Below are 26,018 nucleotides of genomic sequence, written 5' to 3' on the forward strand. Positions count from 1 at the left end.
ACAAAATAATTTTTTCCAATTATACCCTTGATTTATTATAGGATTATTGTATTTCATGTAATTGGATCAAGATAGATAATTGACGGACAATATTATTTTTTTATACTATTTTTAACTAGCTAGGAGAATAAAAACTTTATTGTCATGTTCACTATGTTCTAATTTAAATTATTTGAGAGTAAATAATTATCATCTTAATAAATTGGAGTTAATATCTCAAAAGGTCGCACAACTATAATAATTTATAGAGAAAATTTATTGAACTTTGTTTTGTATCAATAAATTAAAAAAAAAAAATAGATATAGCAAAATTAATTAAACTATTTTTATTCTCGAGATGTTTTATTTATATATATATGCTCTTGTTTTAGACTACTTGTGTAATGTTTAAGGGACTTCCATTAAGAGACAATATTTGACTTTGAATTGTTTTTAAATTCATATACCAACATTAGCATATATATTAGTCGGATTATCATATTTTATATTAATAATAAGTAGATTAAATAACTGATGTTTTAGAAACAAAAAGTTACATCTAAATAATAAAATTTGCAAACTAATTTATTTAAATAAATTTATTTATATAAATATAAAATATAAAATCAAGAAAATAAACAAAATGATTAAAAGAATTTGAGCGGGTATTTTTGTCTTTCCCTAGATTAGTCCTATGATATTAAACTAATACCACCTAATGTAAGGTATTAGTTATACACCCTCTAATACCATGTAGGTTGTATAACTAATTCATGGATTGATCCAAAATTTCTACAAAACATAGTATTAAATAATACCACACTTAATACTTGGACTATTTTTCCTAATATTCCCTACCAAACGACCCCTTAGTGTAAGTACTATCCTATTATACGTCAAACATCGAGGTGGGTGATAAGTACTTCGAATATTTTTTTTAAATAGAGGTATTTGGTTCGAATTATGTGAACGCAAGTATATTTGATTTAAAAAAAACATGTTATTCTTTTAAGTAATTTTTTTTCATGTAAATTTGAATCAGTTAAACCTCAAAATAGAAATCAAGTTCGTGAAAACAAAAAACATTTTATTCATTTAAGTTTTAAGTAAGATTTTTTCATGTAATTTTGAACCAAATTAAATCTTAAAACAAATATTAAATTCGTGAAAAACAAACAAATATTTCCCAAAATTAATTATCACCTTAAGATCAAATAATAATCGGAATTAATTTGTTAATGTTTCGAATTTTAAATAAGAAAGACAAGGAGTAATCCTAAACCCATGATTATCCATTTTATTTCTTTAACTACATTTTTCTTTGTAAAATCCTAAAAATCAAACACAAAAAAATATTAGTTTAATTTATTTAAACTAACTAATTGTGTAATTATATTTACATACAACATTAGTACATATTACTCTATTTTTTCATACTATCCATATTGAGAACGAAACATTACATGTTATGTCCAAAATTTGAATTTTATGATATTTTATTCGTTTATAATGATAATTGAATTCCAATTAAATATATAAAATTTAAATACATATATACATAAAGTATGAATAAAATTTTTTAGATTCTCCGAAATCTCATACATAAAACCTTGAATTCACTCCTCACGATGGATAAATTATTACGGTAAAATTTCAAAGGCTACATACATCCCTTAAACATACATAAATTTTAGATTAATCAATAAATTTTAAATAATAGATACTAAAAAAAATTGTTTTTATAATTAAAAAAAAAGTAAAACGCAATTCGATATATTAAAATTCTCGTTATGCACAAGAGGTTCAAAGAAAAATCAAACTATACAAATTATAATTGTGTGAGAACTAAAAAAAATTTAAACGTTTTTAATAAATAAAAATAAAAGTAAAATTTATTATTTAAAATATTAAACCAATCAATCAACTAAATCAAATACACTCATATTTTGTATTTCTACGAAAATTAATCATATGATAATAAGTTATATTTTTACAAAAATAGATCACACGATAATAACTTTATGATTGCGAGACTTAAAAGCAACAGAGAAGAAGAAAGATTTCTTCTTCATCCCATTCCCCCTCACTTCTTCTTATAGCACATGCTATAACTTCCACACTCTTTCCATTTCCTCATTTTGAGAAAAAAAAATATCTTCATCTTCTTCACGAATCTCTTCTGGTTCTCATTCTCTCTCTCCGCAAATGCAATTGCTTTGACTCGGTTTCGATTTCTCTCTCTACACATCTCTATTCGCTCTGCAAAAACATTGATTAATACGCACCGGAAATGGCAATGGAAGGAGGAGCTGAATCGAACTACAATTCATCTACTGAAAGTCAGCTTGAACAATCTTCTCCTCGCAAATCTCCGCCTCCTCTTCCTTCTCAAGGTTTTATTTACATCTCTCTAATTGATTAATTTACAGAATTTCCATGTATTGTTGTAGTGTGAAGATAATTAGCTCAGGATCTAATATCTGTTGCATTTTTTTTTTCTAAATATTTTTTTTGTCTGAGTTTTCTGATAATGCGGTTTTAGATATGTTTGATCCGTTTACTATTTCGAAATTCGAACGATGTGAAATTTTTTAATGTGAGCAGGTTTTGAGCTGATATTTCTATATTTATTGTATTGTCATTTTAAGCCTCAAGGATGGTGGACATTTGGTGATTTTGCGGACTCTGTGTGGGCTAATAATCAGGTTTTTGGTTTAATGATGGCAAATGCGATTGTGTAAATGCATGTGAAATTGGTAATGGAAGAAATTTGCTGTTTGTGAGATGAATTATTCGAGATGAAACTTCAGTATTACTTATTGTGGAGTAACACTCAGATCACAAACAGATGTTATTGCTTCCTGTCATTGATTCATTTCTGATTTTCTCTGTGTGTGCTTGTTGATGCCTAGAAATGATATATACTTAACTTAGTTGTGGTCGTTACCGTGTAGGAACTTTTAGGTGTCTGCGGATTTAGTAGTTTCTATTGGATATGTAGTCCTTGATCTTATCCATAGCCTCATGGCTCTCATGTAAATTCTCCGTAAGGACATTAGACATACTCACACTCACGCACAACACATAATGCTTCAACATTCAGAATAGTATTGTAACATTCTTTCTGTAGTAATGCTATCCTAGCCACTACTCATTTTATCTCACAGAGCTTCATTCGTTCATTCATTGAAGCGTTTATACTTTGAAAGTTGAGCTGATGTTCTTTTGATTATCTTACCTAATTCCGAAATTCAAACACTTTGATGCTGTCTCTCAGTCACGTGACATTATGGGTGGAGGGGAAGTTTTCTCCTCTACACATTCTAATAGAGAAGGTGGTTAATCACTCAAGGGCATGTTTCACATCTAATTCTGTACCAGAGTCACCCGGGCCTTATTATTCAACCATTGCCAACTATTTACCTGCATAAAAGGGTGAACACTTCCTTTACGTGCGAAAAATGTGCTTTGGTGAAAAATCGTTGCTCTCCTAGTTTTTTAAGACGAATGTTGTATATCAATAGGGACCAAGAAAGCCCCTTTACAGCAGGTTCAAAAATTTGATCTATATCAGTTTTTGAGTTTTCTACTCCTTGTTAGCCTCTCTAAAACATTATATGGAAGTCTGGAGCAAATTTTTTCTATGTGGGAGTATTTCACCCTGAAAGCAACACCAATTCTCGTAACATCTGAGGGACCACATCAGAAATTGAACGGGTGCTAATCTTTCTTCAGTATTTCCATTCTTATCCAATATGGAGCAAAAGGAAATGTCTTTATCAAACTGCAGCTTTACCAATTAAATGAATTTGTCCAATGCTGTTTCTTTCTTATTCTATAACTTTGTAGATCACAAATGTGCGTATACACTATGTTGATGTTACTGGTTGACTTAGTCACTGGAATCTTTAGTTTTTTGTACTCTGCATTGAGAATATACTCTTATGCTGCATTTGACAGTTGAGAAATGACGCTTCAAATTTTCTTCTCGTTATTAGAGGGTTAGACAGCAAAGCTACTCAGTATGATAAGATGGACAATTATGGATAGAATAAATATTTTTATTCTTTATTTTGTTCAAGAAGTTTGTTCATGTTGTTTTTCACTTGTTGTTGAAAATCATTAACTCCGAAAATCACCTTTTAAGGCGTTTTTGCTGAGGTGCTCAGCATAAGTCTTATGTTGCTCCTATTTATGTTTGTCTTATTCCCAGACCATGAGGAGAAGGCAACTTATGTCAAATTCCTTCTGTCAAATGCTGAAGCTGGTTCAATTATTGGAAAAGGTGGTTCAACAATCACTGAGTTTCAGTCTCGTTCTGGGGCTAGAATTCAGTTGTCGCGCAACTATGAAGTTTTCCCTGGAACACCAGATAGAATTGTAATGGTATCTGGGTTTCTTGATGACATACTCAAGGCACTCGATCTTATTCTTGGTAAATTGATGGATGAGGTAATCTCATGTCGAAATCCTGTTCCTATACTTCTCTTGATATTTAAATTGAAGCACTATCTTCTTCCAAATCAGTTTTATGCTGAAGATGGTGGCGATGTGGATCCACGCACAAAATTTAGATTAGTTGTGCCCAACAGCTCTTGTGGTGGAATAATTGGGAAAGGAGGAGCCACAATAAAGTATGAGTTCTACTCACTATATGTTTCTTTTCCTACATTAGGTTTGCAAGTTCCACTCATTTTAACATATCAGACAATCAACCAAGCAAATGACCTGCAATTTGAGTATTGTAACATTGACTTGCTTATCTTGCATAATGAATCTGAATATTTCTTCTGCTCTTGGTTATAAAGTTCTGGCAGATGTACGTTGAAATGGTATATCCCTGTGCTGGAATGATTCATTTGACTTCATTATGACAAGTTAGATGGTCGTGATTTGTCTCTTGAGTTTTTGGTCTGTAAAATGATCAAAATGTGCTGTTCATGCAATCTCTGGATACTAGTTTGTAACCCCTTCCAACTGAAATATATGTATGCCATCAGAAACTTTGGTTCGATGCTTCTTGTTGATTTGACTAAGTTCCTTGTCCAACCTGAATGTTTAGCTTATTTTCTTTATAACTGGTGCACGACTCTCTAGGTTAACGTCTTGTTACCTCTTCCATGACCAAAGTTGTCCTCAATGTGTAACAAAGGAAAATGATGTTATAAAGTTGTCTGCCAATATTTACCAAAGTCCATTTCTATTGATTTCATCGTCCTAACAATTCAATGAAGTTGAGGATTTTAGGGTGCTGACCGGAGTTAGACCATGCCTAGGCTCTGAATGCTATGTTATAGTTGATTCTCTTCTTATATTAAGCTAAAGGTGGGGGTTTGCATTCTTTATATACATAGGGGTTGTTAGGTAGGAGGTATTAGAGAAAACAATACATATATTAGCTTTGTCATTAATTAATCTCTTTGGTAGTGTTTTCAACCAATGTATAACTAATACGCACCCTATTCAGCACTATTTTTATATGTAGTAAACCATCACATTAACAATACGGTGTTCCTATAAGGAAACATACTATTTAGTACTATTCCTATTATAATACTCCCTATTCAATTAATACAACAAATCAATCCGTCAATAAAAAATAATACTAACATGACTAATCTCAACATGACTTTTTTTTGGGCTAATACACCCTATTCAATAAATTAATCTCATGATTACTAATCCAAGCATTACTAATGCACCTTATTTAATATTATTCTTATACACCCTACCAGATGACCCCGTGGCGTTGACTGATGAGAATGCTCTTGTTGAGTACTACAAATTCAATTTTTTGTAGCGAAAATTCAAATTTGACTGAAATAATTGTTTTTTGTCTGAATTAAACTAAAATAATTGTTCTGTATGGGAATTACCAAAAATGCGTTATAGTCAAAACTTTTCTACTCTTCCATATGGTTATTTGGTTGACCATAATGATTTTTGCATTATCAAGATTGCAACTGAATTTACATCTCTATGTCCGGCAAATACTCTGTTCTCCTGTTATCCATTAATTTTTGAAATGAAATGTTGAACCATTATACTTTGATATTTTTCTTGTGGAAGCAACTCCTATGTATCAGTAATAACTAATAACCCGACAGTATTTGGCTGGATTGAAACTTAACAAACAGAAGAGACGATTTATATAATTTTTTCAAGGGTAAATTCCTACTTTCTAACTCATTGATACCGTTGGCAGTATTTTAGTGATAACTCATAATCAATGTTTGCTGTTTCAGCAGGATATTATCTGGTTTGCAAAGGCTATGTATTATTTGGTTCCTTTTCTTCATCCTTTGTCAGGAAAGAACTCTAAATGTAAAAAAACAATTCATTGCCATTCCCAAAAATTTATTAGTGAGTAGAAACCCAAAAAAATTGTTCTCGAAACAGGCAGTGACCTCATCATGAGATTCTTTTTTTTTCTCGACGAAGTACTCTACATTCATTTCTTATCCTCTTTGTTTTCCAACTTTTTTTTGCCTTCCTCCATTTCCTTTTTTCTACATTTTTTTTCCTCTTGTTCTTCTTAATTAGTACATCTTTTTGGGACTTTTGGGTAAGATGCTGTGTTCTTCCTAGCCAGTGAAATACAAAGAGCGGTGACATGATGGATCTTATTTTCTATTTCATCTTTTAGAATTCTTCCTTTTGCAATTTTCTCATCTTTGTCATTTATTGAATGAAGTCATGAAGGAGGTTATTTTGATCCATAGTGGTGGTGTTTTTTTTTTATGTAAAAAAGGCTTAGAACCAAAGTCCGCTGTCATTTTAAGTGTGATACTCACTTGCTATTTGTTTGGAAGGAAAAGTTAAGGAGGTTTATGTCTGTAGTTACATATGTCAGGACTATGTATATAATTATCCACTGATTTTGGCCTTGGTGATTTCTCGGTTATAGAAAAAAGAATAAATATTTGGATGTATTGTGAGTCAATAAATTTAGTATGGGCATCTATTGTGGATTGTACTCCCAAATTAATTATAGAAGGGAATTTTTGAAAAATAATTTTCATGCAGAATGAGATGGTTGGATATATATATATATATATATATATATAATTTTAATTTTATGGTTGAAGAAATATAGTATTGACTATGGGAAATGTTCTTGTTCAGGTCATTTATTGAAGATTCTCGGGCTGGCATAAAAATATCTCCACAGGATTACAACTTCCCTGGACTGCATGATAGGATAGTTACAGTGACTGGTACACTAGAAGAGCAGATGCGGGCAATTGAATTGATTTTATTCAAGTTAGCTGACGACCCGCATTACATGCAGTCCATGAATGCACCATTCCAGTATGCTGGTATGAATCAAATATACTAATTTGTAGTACCTGCTTTAACTGAATTAGCTCAGGATGGATAAGACCTGCTCCTCTGTCTTAATTTTTGTTTGTGCTTGTGCAAATGCTGAGTATAGCTTCCTAGAGATCTCAGTCTAAAATATACAAACTAGAGAATTGATGTATGAAGAGGCTACAGTATCTGTTTCTTGGCCGCGCTGCTTTCTAATATTGATGATCCAGTCTCTCTTGTAATGTCGTATGCAGCTATCAAGACTCACAGAGTACATTTTAGGAATTGTTGTAAAGTTGACATAGTGGAGCATTATATAGACTGATTGGATGTGATATAATTTTGAGTCAGAACAACCCTGCTATTGCTTTCAGAATATTTGGTTTAAGCAGCTACACGAATGAAGTATCTGAAAGTTGAAATGTTCTGTTTTCTGCCCTTATTCCGAGTCATACTGTCATCTGATTTGAATTTTATTCGACTACCTCTAATTTTCTCAGCTGTATATGTCGGAATGAACTATGGATATGGACCACCAAACAGAGTTGGAGGAAGATATCCGAATAACCGACAGCAGAACAAGGTTCATTCTCTTCTTACTAAGGACAATACTTTATCTTCATCCCAAAAGTAAAAATAAAATAAAATATATCTTGGCATCCCTAATGCTTGTGACTTCTGCTAGCAACCCTGCTTTTACCCCCAAACAACCAATTCTTTACTTCCTGCCTGGCTTGAAGTTTTTAACTATACAGTCTTATCCTGTTTCTAGATGCGGTTCTGCTTTATCTTTTTTGATTTTGCTTCTGTCATGATCCTATTCTTCTTTACTCAGGTGGCACCACTGGAAGTCAGGGACAATTCGATGACTATTGGTGTTGCAGATGAGCATGTTGGACTAGTCCTTGGCCGTAATGGGAGGAGCATAATAGAGATCAGTCAGGTGTGTGAAGAAGTTACAATTCTCCCTGTTTTTTTATATGTACTAAGTCTTTGCTTTCGTTGCAGCTTAGTGGTGCCAGAATAAAGATATCAGATAGGGGTGATTTCTTGTCTGGTACTTCCGACAGGTATACCGTCCTGGCATTGTTATTTCACTTGTCAGGTTGAACTACAAAAACACAGCTTGCATTTATGAAGCTCTTGTGGCGTTTTACAGGAAGGTAACTATAACTGGATCACAAAGAGCAATCCGCACAGCGGAGTCCATGATATCTCGGAAAGTAGCTACTGTTTCTGTGAGGTGATCCAAACTTATATTTCTCACTATTCTTTTTTGACGTTTTGTTAATGGATACCGAATTTCATATACATATGGTGATATTGGATCTGTGTTGACATTTCTAGAGAATGAATTTGTGAAATGCTGATATCCATGGCTGGAGAACACATTCCATCTGAGAAGGGGCAGCATATCTTAAGTACATTTAAGGAATATTTCGAAGCAAAGCTATAGTTTTCGCAATTGATTCAGTTGACTGAATATATACCGTTCTATACAGTAGTAATTATTCAATAGCTAACGCTCAGTTGACAACTTTTAAGTTCTCTAATGGTCTGTTACATACAAAATATTTATTCCTTCCTTACTGAAAGAGCTTATACGGTACGATGAGATGATTCATCTTAGTCTTAGTATGTCAGGTACGTCCTTGACCAAGCTCAGGGATTGACAAATCTATAGGGCGAGCTGCGGACTCATACTTATAGTAGAGGTTGAGAAATCTCTACTACTTGGTAAGTTACTAATATAGCATACATTAAAATTTGATTACATACACAAATAAAGCAAAGTTTACCACCACATGAATAAAGGTGGTTAAACCATGCAATTTATTCCATATCATATAAATAATACAAACACCAAATATATCGAATTTATCTATACATGAACTTCATTTCAATAGTTCAAGGTTCATCACCTCCATTTCCTCCACCATATCCTGATCCATAACCTGAGCCACTACCATACCCTGAACCATTGCCATTTCCACCACCGCCTCCTCCACCACCACCACCTCCACCACCACCGCCTCCGCCACCTCCTCCTGATCTTCCACCACCACTTCCATACCCGGAGCCACTTCCACTTCCATAACCCGAACCATATCCTGAACCATTATTTCCATTGCCGCCACCACCACCACCACCTCCTCCATGACCACCACCCCCTCCGCCACCTCCACCCTTACCTACTCCTTCACCTGACCCGTACCCTGATCCATATCCTGACCCATATCCAGAACCACTACCCCTCCCTGAATTTCCTCCTCCACCACCACCTCCACTACCACCTCCTCCTCCACCTCCTCCGCCTCGTCCAAACACTCCATCACCCCCACCATATCCCGAGCCTTCCCCTGAACCATACCCCGAACCATATCCTGAACCCGACCAACCTAACCCTCCTCCACCACCACCACCACCACCTCTTCCTCCACCTCCTCCACCACCACCGTTTACCGTCTTACCTAATCTTGCACAAAAGGCAAGATCAACAAAGAGTAAAATCAACAATGCAGCTGCTATAAGCTTGGAATGAGCCATGCGATAGTTATGTATATTACTTCCTTATTATCTCTATGCAATTTTTCTATATATGAAATTCGTTACGTAGCACTTAACTTAGGAGAAAATGAAATGAAATGCTAAGTATGGAAGTGAGGAACGTGGTTATTTAGGAGTATCCTATTTATAGAATTTGCATGGCTTTCTAGTAGCTTCTGAAGTAATCCCTCCGTCCATCTTTACTCAGTTATACTTTATTCGTTCGATTTAAAAAATCAAGAGATAATTTGTCATTTTGTGTTTATTTTACGTTTAATATTAACTATAACTATTATCCAAAGCAATGGAATTATTATATTCAAATTGGTGATTTAGTATAATTATCCTTTTATTTATTACTTCGTAAGGAATATATCATATGTTTAAGTGAACAAGTAAAAAAATACGGAAGGAGTAATATTATAATGGAAGACTGAAAAAATATGAACGAGTTGACTTGGGATATTATAGTGGTGTTGGTGATGATAGAATATATTATCAAGATCAACTTATCATGCAAAATCATCCCATTATCACAAGTACAGTTTGCTCCCACTTTTGACTTGAGAGGGTTTTAAAATGAGTTCAAATTTTATACAAAATATGAGATTTATAATTATAATATATTAGACAAATTACATCCCACGATAGGTACATAGGTGATCTGATCAAGTAATTATAAATATTCTTACATTTAATATGTATATAACTTAAACTCTAATATAATTATTAGTACTAAATTTTAGTGATAAGCATTTACTTAAAATATAATTGCAAAGATAAGTCGTGACTAATAACATGCTATCACATGTTAAAATTTATGAATAGTATAAAAAGTTATTTTCCCTATCTCAATTTATGTAGCGTTTAGTCCGTTCAAAAAAGAATTTCATTTTTATTTTAAATAACATGATTTATAACCACATGATGATATAAATGGCCAATAAGAGTTTTGGTCAATAAATTTCAAAAACTTCCTTTTTAACTTTGTGTCAAAATAAATAATGTCACATAAATTGAGACTATACGAGGATTAGACGTATTAGCTTAAATAATCTTATTAGAAAAAAAAAACCAACAAAGGATAGTGGGGCAAGCTAATCAAATTGAGACAAAATATTCCTAATATCATTTGTGCTCATTTGAATACAAATTTTAGTGACTCTCATATGCATTAGATCATGCAATAATCTTTATCTAATCTAATATGAACGTGTCATTCTATCATATGATAGTTAAAGCGTTGCTTTTATATTAAACTAGTTAACATATCCGCGCTTCGCGCGGACATTATTAGAATTATGAATAAATTTTTTTGTTTAAATATATCGAGTCAAACATTATTATCATTAAACCCAATAAATTATATTTTTCAATTTGTTGTTCACTATCTATGCTTTTAGTGTTTTAAATATAGTTGATTTCGTATAATCTATTTGGTATGTTATCTTTAGAAACATGTAAAGAAAGAAAAATAATTTCATGAAAATTTTCTTTTTGTTTATGCGGCTGTAGTAAATTCTAAATTATGATTTAGGAGGGAGTTAAATTATACAGTGTTCATAAAAAAAATATTAATGAAAAAAGTTACTCTAAATAAATTGATAACCAATAATTTAATAAATTAGAAAACATATATATATATATATATGTGTGTGTGTGTGTGTGAATGAAATTCCTAGAGTGGAAATATACAACTAATTTCAAGTCATGCTTATCATATTATTTTATCTAAAATAATTACATCTTTTAGAATCTATTGCTTGTAAAATAATAAAGGTTGACTTTTATTTTGGTGAAAATCATCTTCGGTATATTGAGAAATCATGTCAACACTACATAAGCAATTCAATAGGAGTATCATGTTTTCATTATTCAACTAACAATATACTCTACTTAATTTTTTTAATTTAACATGAATCTAAAATGAAAAGCAAACATTCAATATTTATTAAAAAAAAAATAGCAACACAATAATTATTATTACAGAACGAAAAAAAAGCAATTGTTGCAATATACCAAACTGTTAATAAACATTTATGAGTTTATAATATATAAAAAATACTAATAAAATACAAAAACTCTATAAAAAATCTCTTTAAAATTGTTACTTGTAGCAACTAAGTAAGATAAGAAAAACTATATAACTTGCACATTAATTACTTTAGGGGGTTAGCCACGTGAAAGGTTTGAAGTCATGAATATTATTAATTAACAATTAACAATTAAAAATAAAAGTTACATATGTAAAAAAATGTTAATTATGCAAAATAATACTATTAAGTAATTATTTGAAGAGGAAATTTTGAAAATATATTTTACAATATCACATTGGTGAAGAAAAATAAAACAATGCTAAATAATTTAGAGAAAAGATAAATGTGATCGGAGGTGATATAAATGTACCACATCATCTTATTTATTTCTAACATTCTAACTTTATATGTAAATAGATATATTGGTTGTAAGTAAATAATAAAGAGAAAATAACTTAAAATATTTTTTAAAAATTGTTATTCTAAAATTATAATCAGAAGAAGGTCAAAAAAAAAAGTGGAAAATTAATCTATTAGGATTGAAAATTAGATGTGAGTTATGGATGATTATTATTTACTCCTAATAAAGTAGTATGTGAAAAGTTTTAATTGTAAATGTTCTTCTATTAATAAAATTATTTTTAATTAATTAAGTAAATTACTTTTACAAAAATTAATTAATTTAAATAGAAGAAAGGTCAATAAAGATAAGATAATTGTCACATCACTTTTTTTTTTATGTTTCTCATTTTCAATAATTAAGAGAAGTTAAATAAATTACACTTTTTAGTTTTAATATAATTAATGTGACTAAGGGAAATTTTTTTTCGTCATTCTTTTCATTAAATAATTTATTTATTCATTAAATTTTTTAAAAGTACTAAAAAATGATTAATTTATTTTTTGTTTAGTCTATTACTATTTTTTAATATGATAAATTATATCATATATTTTTTAGGAACATCGATATGCAATAGCTATAAGAAATGTATCATGTGCAATATTATATTTTTTAACTGTGACAAAAATTAAAATATTAATTAGAACTTGACGAAAAAATTACATAAAAATAAAAGTATATAACTTTTCATCTTCATAATAATAATAATAATAATAATAATAATAATAATAATAATAATAATAAGAAAAAGAGCAAAGTAAAATGAAGAAAATAATGTTAATTGAGCTTTCTAATGTGTTGATTAGTAGAGTTCCATAATTTAATTTTTGTTGAATAACATGAAATTATATATCTAACTAAAAAATATAATCAAAACAATACATGAATGAATTAATCTTCAAAATATTTGGAAATCATTCAAAAAAAATTACTAATATGACCATCTTCAAATCTTGAAATAATTATGATTCCTTCTTCATTTTCATAAACTTGTATCAAACTAATGGAAACATCAATTTGATGAATCTTGAAGAATATATGTATGATCTTTATCAATATGAAGATCATATGGTGAACTTATTAAGTACATGATTGATGAAAAAGATGAAGAAAAAAATGTAAAAGAGGAAAAAACTATACTAATAAAAAGAAAGAATGAGAAAATGAGAATGATCATTGAACATAAATAGTTGTTATTTATAGTTTGTGTAAACCATAAGAATAATTAAAAATAAGTTGAAAAGACATATTATTTAAGTAGGGAATGTAAATAGATGGAGGTTTTGTTGTAACTTATTAGGTATAATTAGAATAATAAATATGAATGAATTTTTTAATTAATAAATAAATTATTTAATGAAAAGAAATAAAAAAAAAGAGGAATTTTTTTTTGGAATGGAGGCCATAGAGAGGTGCCACAAGAGAAACTATGAAAAATATTTAGATTAAATATGAAATTTATTAAGAAATCAATATATGTGAACTTCGAAAAGTTAAATATTAAAAATAAATTTTATAGAGAAAAAGGGAAGGTAATAAGAATTGGGTGATATTAGAACTACTTAAATGTAAACTTGTGATCATTTTTTTCTTTTTTATTTGAGATTTTCTTAGTATAATTTATATATATTTATGTAAACTTTACATCTAATCGTTCTTTTATGCTTATTTGTAATTTTATAAATTATATTCTTAGTATAATTTTTCGGCAATGTATAACTTAGATTACTATTAATAGTTAGTGTTCATGACTATATAGTTAGCCAACACTATTATAAATCATTATCCACAATTATTATTACTTGTCCTCCTCATGACCCAATCATCACATGTTTTAATTATTTTTATTGTACAATATTAGATTAATTTAATATTTGTATTAATGACTTTTTAATAATTAAATTTTAAATAAAGAAAAATTTAAAAATCTTAATTAGTTAAATTTCATACTTATTATTATTATTATTATTATTATTATCATCATCATTATACTTAGGTTTAGATATCCAATTATTTTTGGGACAACTTATATTGGAAAAAAATATAAAATTTAAAAATAACTTAAAAGAGAACAAAAGAGAGAATTAACTACGAAAAAAAGATTCAAAAAAATGACACATACACAATTCCTATTTCTTTTAATTTTATTTGGCCTAAACACAAAATATTAAAAAATATTTTTCACATTTTAAATAAATATCACATTTAACATAATAAATTCCTAAAAATAAAAAGTCACATTAATTAAGAGGTAATATGACTTTGAACTTTTGTAACATAATAAGAGTAATATTTGTACATTATTACACTAATAAAGTACATTAATTATAGAAAATGAAAAACAAACAAATTAGAGTTATTGAGACAAATATTTTATTATAAGTAAATAGATAGGTAGGAAAGCAACTAAATTTTTTTAAAATTATAAATTAATCATAATTTTGAAATAACTTTAGAACTCCGGAAAAATAACAAACATGAAAATATAAAGACTTATTAATAAACAACTTGAAATATTCTAAGAAAAACAACAAAAATGAAAATTTTAAGAATTGTAATTTTACATATTAATAAATAATTTATTTTTGATAAAACCATGTGTATTTTAAAAATAATAAATTAACTTTACATTTTTATGATTTGTCATTTTTGTTAATAAAAATTGTTTCACCGGATTATGAAAGTATATGTTCACATATTTTTTTAAGTAGCATATCGATTTCTACTTCTATGTTTTAAAATATTATAAGTCACAAACACAATAAACTAATATCATCAATAAAAAAAGTGAGAGATGAATTTACCTAAACAAATAATTATTTTGAAGAGTGTATCATTATATATAGTTAAATTATCTATAAATCATATAGAGGTCTAAGGAGAATAAATTAGATGTTTTTTTAAAAAAAACTCGGATTTCTATCTTCATGAACACAAACAAATAATATTAATATATGATTCAACAAAGAAAGAGTTGTAATTATATTAGACATATCAAATTATTTTTCCTTGTAAACTCAAATTATGCAAGAATGTCTAACCATTTTCATTATAGATATATCTTCTATAATCGGCAAATCTGATTAAATAAGTTAAAAAATTATCTACCAAAATAAAAAAAGATAAAGAATAAGGAGAAAATTACATTTAAACACGTATAATCATTTTTAACAAAACATAAATAATTCAAAAAGAAATAATATAATAGATACATTACTTCTTAAGGACCTAAAAAATAAAGAATAATCACTATATAGCTCAAAATCCATTAATCTCCATCTCTTAATGTTTTCATTTCATCCTATATATAAGAGTCAAAAATAATAATAACAAATAAATTATTAGTCCTAAAATGAATCTCAAAGTTAACAAATTAAAATATTACATCTCATAAAGGATAAGAAAAAATTACATTTTATCATAAATTCTGCTACATAATCATTTTGGACAAATAATCAATATATATAACTCAAAATCCATTAATCTTCATTGCTTGATGTTATCATTTCATCCTATATACAAGAGTCAAGAAAAATAATAACAAATACATTATTAGTCATAAAATAAATCTCAAAGATAACAAAACAAAATAATTTATCTAGAAGAAATAAAAATATGATGACATATTAGCCTTACTTGCTAATTAAAAGTAATATATGAAATAATATTTTAAAAAACAATGCACCTCAAAGCTTACAAATATTGTAACATTCCTTCCACTAATTCTCTACCCAAAGATGACTACAAATAACACACAATTTTAGTGTAATTTTATAGTATTAATGTAACCTTTCACATTAAATAATTAGAAGTTATGAATATGAAAGGTTTAAGAGGTTATGAATATGAAAGGTTTGAGGGTTATGAATATTATTAATACTAATTTAAGAATAGAATTTATATAATTAAAGAGGTATAAATTTATAAAAAAAATAATTAAAAAAATAAAGAAAAAATATCAAGTAAAAGAAGAAAAATAAGAAAAAATGAATGGAGGTCATAGAGAGGTGCCACATCACCTCCTCTATGATCCTCATTTATATTTATATATAGATTAGGTGTTTAATCAAACCTAAACATCTTACAATTAAGGTTTTCTTATGTAGTGGTTGGTATGTAAACAAAATTATTCCATCATTTTTATAATTCCTCCGTTCATATTTGTTGTCCATATTACTAAAAATAATTATTCTAGATTTAAAGCGCATTAAAAAAAACTTTAAAGGGTAAATTAATAAAAAAAACTATTCTTCTTATTTATGATTTCTTAAGAAACATATAAAATTTAAAAAAAAAGACAAGTAATATAAAACAGAGAAAGTAATGACTAAATTTTGATGAATATCAAACTCTGAATGCAAAATTCTAAAGGCACAATAAAATTTAACGACAAATTAACAATTAAAAATCGAATATATTAAATTTAAATGTTGAATCTTTATAAGTTTATTTGAACTCCATGACATCAACTTTTAACTTTTCATAAGTGAATTAAAACTTTTACTAGTTAAGTATAAATAATATAACATAAATTAATAACAAACTCAAACTTCAGCTAACTTACATATAGGAGGACGGAGCCAACTTGAGGCCAAGATGTTCATTTGAATTCTATTCTATGGAATAATATATTATTTATACGTGATTAGAATTATTTATATATATAGTAAAGACACTAAACAACTGGGGTTAGTTTGTGTGTTTACTTTTTCATATTTTAAATATTCTTAATAAAAATCTTGATTTAACCATTACTCGAATATCATGGTGGAGTAAAGATGCGAAAGGGAGTTCATTTAAATACTCTTCATTTTTGAAATTTCACTATATACATCATTTTTGATGAATTTTTTTAATGAAAATTCTGTGTCCGTCGCCCGCGAGACATACATAGGATTATGAGGAATGCCCTCCATCCCAATGCATGAAGACCACAAGTAGCTATACCCACTAACTCACCTACTCTTCAAATTCCTTTTCATGTGTATAACTAGGCAATATTATTAGTGGGAGTGGTGGCAATTTGCAATAGAGGTTTTTTACACTACTTTTTCTTGAAATATAAGCTTTGAATGACAAATGTATCTTCTAGCTTTTTGTTTTGGTTTTAGTGCTCTTCCATTCCATGTATATCACGCTTGCCTTTTGACTTTGCAACTCAATCATATCACCACAATAATTCTATTCAAATCCTATTTCTATTGCTTTTGTACTCTTCTCGTTTACCGTAAGGGATAAAAATAAATAATCCTAGTATAAAAAAATAGTTTAAGAATAAAATGTTTGATATTTTATTTGGTTGACATATTTTGGATAATTTTATCCTATTATTTATACCATGCTGATCAGATAGTTATTTCATATACATTGTGTGATAAGCTTATATTAAAATAGTTAATCATGAGATAATTTATTTCTAACCAAATGATCGTAATTTTTTTTTTTTGCTCTTTTTGGCTTTATTAATGTTGTGAAAGCAAGTTAGTTGTGAGTATATATTTAACATATTATCAATTAATGCTTATTATGTAAAAGATTATGAGTAAGTTATCTTATAAATAACCCAATTTTGATGATTTATTTTTATATCAATAATGCGTAGAACTTAAATTTTATTATTTTCTATGTTTTAATTTATACGAACTTATTTGAATTTTGAAGTATGAAAGTCAAACAATTTGATTTTCGATAAGTATTTGAGAAATTATTGTTAAGATAGATCTTTTAACTTTAAATAGTAACTAAAACATATTTCCCCCATCTCAAATCATCAATCATCCTTTTTTTTTAAAAAAAAAAAATCTGTCAAAACTCAAGACAAAATTCTTAAATTTTTTCATTTTACTTCCAGTAGTAATTACTTTTGAAGACCATAAACACTTTAATTACAGGGAGATGACATATATATATATATATATATATATATATATATATATATATAATGAGGAGAGATTTTATATCTTAAGACATAAATAAAGGTAAATAGTTAAAAATCTCTTGATTAATATTTTCTTAAGAACGTGAAAGCTCAGAGAAACACGATAACTAATTTGAAACTACATTGATCAACTTCAATTTAAAACTCTAAAATTGCGAACTAGTGAATCCTAATTTCAGATTAAAAGTTTTGAAGTTCTAATTTCAAAAATTTAGAATTTCAAGTAAATTTCAAATTTGGTGGTTAGACTTTAAATACGTTATAAAACTGGCTATTTTTCTAAATAATAATTTGTCTAAAAGTGACAACATGCACAAATGACTGTATAATCAAGACTTTACTAAAGGTTGGGCCACATTAACTATGTATAACAGGTTAGATTTTCCAAAAAAAATGGCCCATTTGATTAGTTATCTCGAAGAATAAATGTTGACACCAAGAAAATAAATTTATATGGGATATATATCCTTAATCCTTCCGTCAACTAATTTATTAATATCGTTAAAGTATAATATAAATATACCATGTATTAAGTATATATATGTATATTACATATAATATGCGTATATCTCTGATAAAATCTAGATATAAATCACGAATTTTGTCAATTACTATACTACATATATAACGTGTGTTTCAAATTATAATTTTAATATATAATGACTAAATGGTTTAAAAATCGTACTTATCCATTTTCTATACTCATTGTAGCACTTGATAACTCTAATCTCTCTCACTATTTATTTCCCTTTAAAATACTTCATCTTCCTCGATTTAGATTTTTTTAATAATGTATGGTGAAATATTAATTGATGTTAGTAGTTAATGAAGATAATTAACAAAACGAGTAATGGTTAACGATGACATGGTAACAATGCTATTGTGATGATCGAGTCAGTTGGTAATAAAGATTGATTATAATGGTAAGTGAACCTTGTAGCTATTAGTGATGACATATGTAACGATAATGGTAACTGGTAACACATAACAATGAAATATAATTTTTAATGATAGAAATGATAGGTTTAGTAGTGATTGACATAAGTGATCGACAATAATGATGATTGTTAATGGAGATTAGTGATTAACGATATTCGTAATAATTGTGACTTTAGCGATTGAGATAATTAGTGGTGATGATCGATAATTATGGATTAAGTTACGATGAAAATTATTGATATTAAAACTTTATAATCCTTACTATCTATATGTCCCATCTCATTATGTATTACAATTACCTACCTATTATATGACACTAAAAAAATCCATATTTATTTACCAAATATTGAAAAAAATATTTTAAAAATAAATTGATGATTATTTTTTCTAAAAAATACTTATGGAAATTAGATTTGTTTTATTAAAATTCATTTATTAATTTTTTAATTTAATTTAAGACACCGAATAAAAGGGAAATCGAGACGTTCTCACAAGATCTCATTAGGACGAGTACACCGACGAACTTTTTAGCTATTTTCCGTTCAGTTGGTCACATTGTTCGCCGGAGATCGGACGAATTTCTGCCGTCCGATCTCAGTTCAGTTACAGATCCGAATCTCCATTTCTTGTAAGTTTCCTTTTCCTTGTTTAATTCAATCATTTCTTTGCAGATTTGTATCCAGTTATGCTGAATTGTCACTGAAATCCATTTGATTTATACGTGAAATTTGCTGTATTCCTTTAATTTTAACCAGTCTGATGATTTTTCTAAACTGTGTTGATGTGCAAATCAGCATTCTCGGTGTACTAGCATTTTTCGGTAACTTTGTCTATTTATCGATGCAATTTTTGATGGGAAATGAGCGAAGTGAGAGATTAGTCAATTGTAGAGTTTACAGGATAACTGAGAAGCTTGTGAAGTAGTGATCTGCTTGTATCTAATTGTTAGTTGAGATTCACACACACATGTATATAGGTTTTAGAGTATAAATGCCTATGATGAGATTAATTCCACTGAAAAGCAGTGTGGTTTATAAGTGAAACGTTGCTGTATTCGTATAATTTGATTAGTCTGATGATTTTGTCAACGGGGTTGATATGCAAGTCAGCATTTTAGGTGTTGCCCCCCTTTTTTTTCTGATAGTCTTCCATGCAAAGATTTCAGTTCTTGTTTTTACATTGCATTGTCGTGTATTTGGTGCCAGTCTTGATGTGAAAAGCTTGTGTTGAATATTGAGTATTCAATGGAAGCTGTTGTACAGCGATAGATTTTCTCAGTTTCCTACACTGATGTAAAGGAACTGATCTGTGTGTACGCAATGTGTGCCTCTGTTTATTAAATTGTACCATTCTAAACATTTTTTTTGATGAAGTAAGTAGATTCATTCAAAGGCATCAAGAAGATGCAATACAAGGATAGATCAGTTAAGCTCACAAAAAAAATTGTTGCCTCTTTCTAAACTATAGAGCTAACAAAATCTAAAAATTAATTTCCCCTAACGCGTAGCTCGAATGGCAAAAGATGGAGGATTTGTGGCTTAGGTCACAGATTCAAGCCCCACACCATGCCCGGTATTTAAGTGGAGAAGGGGGGACCCATTATCCACCGAGTTTAAAAGGCTGTGACTGATCCAAAGGGCGGATCACTGACGGACTTCTTGGTTATAAAAAAAATAATCTAAAAAATAATTTATCAAGTACTGTTCATTAAAATAAAATCTAATTTTCGGTTCCATTATTGGTAATAAAGATGATGGCTAACTGGTTAGCGGAATTTCCTATAAGCTGCGCCCCTCAAGCAAAGGGTTGGTTCTGCTCCTGGTTAAAGAAGTTTGCCGGTGTGCTTCATACCTTAGATCATATTCAACCCTTTAACCCAAAATCTTTCTAACAGGAACTAGATGATTCAATCTATGATCAAATTCTAGTGCTATATTTCCATTTCATGATGCATAATGTCTAATGTTATGTGCTCTGTTATACCTGCAACTGATTCCTCTGGTGCTTTCCAACAGACAAGACTGCTTGAGCTCAAAATTAAACTGCTATGGGATCTGATGGTCAAAATTGGTATTTGGGTTTAAGCTATGACCAATGGGTTCCTCTGTCTGTCGCTGGTCCGACACCAGCTGCTCGCTACAAGGTTCCCCTACTTCTATATTTTATATTAACCTACGTGATCACATTGTGCAAGATCTTGTGTTGGTTATGCCACTTTTTTGTTGCTTCCCATTGAAGCTTTAAAGCAGCGCGTTCATGCCTATTCTGATTCTTTATCACAATATACCATTTTTACCTTTCACGGGTCTTCTGATTGTATTTTGGATATTACTACTTGTGCCACTTTTTTGTTGCACTGTAGCATGCAGCTGTCACAGTTGATGGGAAATTATATATCATCGGTGGAAGTCGTAATGGACGATACCTGTCTGACATTCAGGTATTTGGTCATTCTTTTGATCACTTTTTCTTGTTAGACTGTTCCTAGTTTTGTGCTGGTATTAGAACAGTTTTTTTATTTCATGTACAATTATGTTCTTTTCTTTCTTTCCTCCTTCAACTAATTCTTCTTCCACAGGTCTTTGATCTAAAAAGTTTTACATGGTCAACCATAAAGTTGAAGTCTGGAGTTCTTCCAGCTACCTCTGGTCACAATATGGTGAGAATTGAGTCAGCGCTTTTCATTTCGCTCGTTCTAGCAAATAACCCACTGATGTATTTTCTATTTCACGTTTTCTGGCTCTGCTCTTTAACATTGTTGGCAGATCTTGTGGGAAAATAAACTTCTATTTCTTGCTGGTCACTCAAAGGATGTTTCTGACACAGTAACTGGTTTGTAATCCTTCAGACCTTTTAAAAACTGGTGGCCGATGCTCATTATATTAACTTTAAATCTTCTCAATGTATCTTGTGCAGTTCGGTTCATTGATCTTCAATCATATGAATGTGGTGTTATAGAGACTTTTGGAAAACTTCCGGTAATTAATCCTCCTTTTAGTTTTTACTCTTTTCCATTCATAGCCTCTTTTGTTGGTCAATTCTTGAACTCAAATGCTCCTGTTAGTGTTTAATTGGACTACACGTGTCTCACTCTCAATTACTACTGATGGCCATTATGTTGCTTCTTTCGATTTGAGAGCTATAATGTTGCTTCTTGTCTATTATATCTTCCAGGTAGCTCGAGGTGGACAATCTGTCACCCTTTTTGGATCTAAACTCATAATGTTCGGTGGAGAAGACCAGCATAGGCGTCTGCTAAATGATACTAGTGTTCTTGATCTAGAGACAATGACTTGGAGTACTGTTGAGACCATGTAAGTATCTGACCAAATTTATTTTTCACTAATTATGCATTTGCATTAATTCATTGTAATTTGATAGGCAGACGTCCCCAGCTCCTAGGTTTGATCATACAGCTGCACTCCATGCCGATCGCTACCTTCTGATTCTGGGTGGATGTTCTCATTCAATTTTTTTCAACGATCTTCATGTCCTTGACTTGGAAACGGTATATTTTACTTGTTTGGGTTTTATGTTAAGGCATAATATTTACTTATCAATTTTGTGAGGCATACTACTCGTAAAAATCGTTTAATATAACATTTTAGGTCAGATGGAGTTGTGATGGTAATAATGTGTAATATCCGCAACAATAGAGCTATTTTCCTCTGTGAATGATCTTCAAAGAAGTAGTATTAAGTATTAACAATTATAGTCAGTTGAATTGTAAAATTTAGAAAATCTCTTTTCTTGGTTGGCAGATGGAATGGTCTCAACCACAACTTCAGGGGGATCTGGTTAGTCCAAGAGCTGGCCATGCTGGTGTTACTATAGGTGACAACTGGTATATTGTTGGTGGTGGAGATAACAAAAGCGGTAAGTGAAACATTTAAGCAGCCTCATCTATCACACCATCTGGCATTCTTGTTCATGATGCACAATCCTCTTTTTGTTTTGTTTGTCTATTTCTATGTTTAATTGTTATTCTTTTTTGCAGGTGTGCCAGAAACACTTATGTTAAATATGTCGAAGCTTGTAGTGTCAGTTTTAGCAACTGTAAAGGGGAGAGATCCACTTGCAAGTGAGGTTATATTCTGCTTACTATCTTTCTTCCAGGAAATTTGATATCCCGTATTTTTAGGAAGAATATCTTGCCCTTAGTGCAGTGGTATCTGATGGACTTACATCATGTTGGATTCTCTGAAACTTCTATTATTCTATCTTTGATCCAATTTTTTGACATGCAAAACTTCCTGAGTTGTACAGAAGCTCATCAACTTTAGCTATTTTTCATTATTGAGATAGACTTTGATTCTTCATTTCTTAGCATTTGTAATGCTGGTATGCCTGTGTTTTGCTTTTCATTTGTTCAGCTTCTTGATTTATAATGTTTATAAGTATATGAAATTTAGGTTGGTGTGAATGGAAGTTTGTTGAATGATTAGCAAAGCCCGCTGGCACCACAGTTTTAGTTTGCCAGATGGGATGACCAAATGATATAGAATTAAAAGCATTTAAACGAATACGGTTGTAGTGCATTCATCTAGAATTGCTCGTATTTTCTGAGGAAGCACCTGCTTAATTCTGGTAGAACTCATCAAATAGAAAAAAATTCTGTAAACTTCATTAGCTTAGGATAACTCTGTTAAATATGATCATGTAGTAGCCATTGCCTGTGCCAGTATGATTACCTAGTATTCATAATCTTATTTTAGGTTTTGTATTTCATTTTCATTATTGATCTTTAGGCTTGTTCACAATTCTATCTGATATGATATTTGAAACAGGGACTGAGTGTCTCTTCTGCATCACTTGATGGTGAGAATTTCTTGGTTGCTTTTGGTGGATACAACGGGAAGTACAATAATGAGGTATCTTCTGAAATCCTATATTCGCTTTTCTACGACAACCTTAGTTTCTTTTGGGGTGATAAATGGATTACTGAGGCATTGGATCATGTATCCTATCGATTCTCAATATGTTGATAAGTTCCAACTCCAATTCATTTTCTTGTATAAATTATTATTCGAGAGGGAAAGAAGGAAAGTAACCCCCTCCTATCATATTTTCATTAGATATAGTCCCGCCATCATAGTTGCATTTTTGTCCAGTAGCTAGTTTATGTCTGGCGATTAGGTTGTCTGGGAATTTGCCTTCCCTTGATACCTTTCTGTACAATCTCCTACTGCCTTTATATTAAATTTTTTGTACGATGGCTTATGAGGCCTTCTTTCGTTAATGACTGCATTCCATTTCGTGTAGGTATATGTTATGAGGCCTAAACCAAGGGACGTATTACATCCCAAGATACTTCAGTCACCAGCGGCTGAAGCAGCAGCAGCTTCTGTTAGAGCTGCATATGCCTTGACTAAACCAGAAAAGTTAGACTTATCCGAGAGGGAAGATTCCAGTTTTAAGGAAGTTCACGTTGATAACACCCAGCAAAGTCTGTTGGCCGAAATTAGTGCACTGGGAGAACAGAAAAAGGCGTTGGAGTCATCACTTGCAGATATCAGAGCAGAAAATGCTGATCTCAGGAATAAAATCGAAGATGTCAATACTACTCATGCCGATTTGTCTAAGGTACTCTCCGAAGAGTAATATGGTCGATAGAAATTGATGATATGGTAATCCTCATATATTAACGTTCATCACTTCATTGCAGGAGCTTCAGTCAGTTCAAGGTCAACTTATATCTGAGAGATCAAGATGTGCTAAACTGGAGGTTACTACTTCTGCCACTTACTTTTTTTGAGCTTAATTTCTAATTCCTCGATCCTATCCTATATTTATAGCAATCACCTATCATGCCGCAATTTAAAACCAGTTGGGGGTCAACTATTTGTGAACTCACCTATGTAAGTTTCGTATAGCTGGTCTCAAGATTAAAGGATGAGGGTCGTGGTAGGTTGATAGCCAGTGAAACATAATCATAACGTTATAGTATCTATCACCAAGCACATCCTATATACGAGCAGTATGATCAATTTATGGTTTAGTTTTTCCTCTCATTTCTATCCGACCAATATTAAGAGGCATTTCGTGGTTTTGTTTGTGACTTTTTCATTGTATCTTCAGGCACAAATAGCAGAGCTACAAAAGACACTAGAGTCTATGCAGTCCATAGAGGAGGAAGTTCAAGTTCTACGAAAGGAGAAATCCGAATTGGAACGTGACATGGACGCTTCATCTGTCCAGAAACAGGGCTCGGGCGGGGCTTGGAAGTGGATTACTGGTTAAGTATTTGAACAAAATATCATATTTGGAACCTCAGTTGTTTCCCCCATTGCTGTAATACTTGCAAAAGAAGTACTTTTCCAGTATTTTGGTGCATTAGTAATGCTATTTTCTAAGAGGGTGTGCAACTTTTGATTTTTTGTTGAAAAAACCATATCATTCTTTTTTGTACTTGCTTTCTTTTATTATATCATATGTTTATGATACTTGCATTTTGTAATTGCAATATTTCATTGTAGCAAATTGATTGTTTTTGAATGTCATAGTTACCTCATTCATTTGTGTTTTACCTTGTTTCATATTTAAAATTTAAAAGTATTGAATTGAGACAGAGGGAGTATCATATTGTATTTCATCGTGTCGTATTGTATTGTATTGTATTGTATTGTGTTATGTTGTATTATATCGTACTGTATTATTTTAATGAATATAATGATTGGATAAATTGTATCGTTCTCTGTCGTTTTATAATTTGAGTGATAAACCTACAAGAAAAGTAGCTTAAGGGGTAGAGCTATTATGAAACGATAGGATAAAAGATGAAATATGATATTATTAAATAATAAATAAAGAGAAATGAGAAGAAGATATTAAGACACCAAATCGATCCTTACATAGAATGAGTCTTTTC

General features: G+C 30.2%; 3 protein-coding genes across 3 annotated transcripts; 2 read left to right on the plus strand and 1 right to left on the minus strand.

Annotated features, from left to right (window-relative positions):
• The first annotated feature begins 2,026 nt into the window (after nucleotides 1–2,026).
• On the plus strand, nucleotides 2,027–8,902 carry LOC107003219 (protein BTR1). Its single transcript, XM_015201513.2, has 9 exons — nucleotides 2,027–2,372; nucleotides 4,193–4,431; nucleotides 4,507–4,613; nucleotides 7,105–7,298; nucleotides 7,791–7,873; nucleotides 8,126–8,233; nucleotides 8,299–8,360; nucleotides 8,450–8,533; nucleotides 8,638–8,902. Exons 1-9 carry the CDS (start codon nucleotides 2,270–2,272, stop codon nucleotides 8,642–8,644), a joined length of 987 nt encoding a protein of 328 aa, XP_015056999.1. The 5' UTR covers nucleotides 2,027–2,269; the 3' UTR covers nucleotides 8,645–8,902.
• Nucleotides 8,903–9,198: 296 nt separating this feature from the next.
• Nucleotides 9,199–9,837, minus strand: LOC107003560 (glycine-rich cell wall structural protein 2-like). The gene has a single exon (XM_015201897.1). It carries the CDS (start codon nucleotides 9,835–9,837, stop codon nucleotides 9,199–9,201), a length of 639 nt encoding a protein of 212 aa, XP_015057383.1.
• Nucleotides 9,838–19,620: 9,783 nt separating this feature from the next.
• On the plus strand, nucleotides 19,621–25,669 carry LOC107004990 (acyl-CoA-binding domain-containing protein 4). The gene is made up of 14 exons (XM_015203436.2): nucleotides 19,621–19,778; nucleotides 21,166–21,293; nucleotides 21,513–21,590; nucleotides 21,729–21,809; nucleotides 21,916–21,982; nucleotides 22,067–22,128; nucleotides 22,325–22,464; nucleotides 22,532–22,658; nucleotides 22,912–23,026; nucleotides 23,148–23,236; nucleotides 23,938–24,021; nucleotides 24,413–24,733; nucleotides 24,816–24,875; nucleotides 25,229–25,669. Exons 2-14 carry the CDS (start codon nucleotides 21,198–21,200, stop codon nucleotides 25,388–25,390), a joined length of 1,482 nt encoding a protein of 493 aa, XP_015058922.1. The 5' UTR covers nucleotides 19,621–19,778; nucleotides 21,166–21,197; the 3' UTR covers nucleotides 25,391–25,669.
• Nucleotides 25,670–26,018: the final 349 nt, after the last annotated feature.

This window comes from Solanum pennellii, chromosome 11 (genome assembly GCF_001406875.1).
Source record: "Solanum pennellii chromosome 11, SPENNV200".
Lineage (NCBI taxonomy): Eukaryota > Viridiplantae > Streptophyta > Magnoliopsida > Solanales > Solanaceae > Solanum > Solanum pennellii.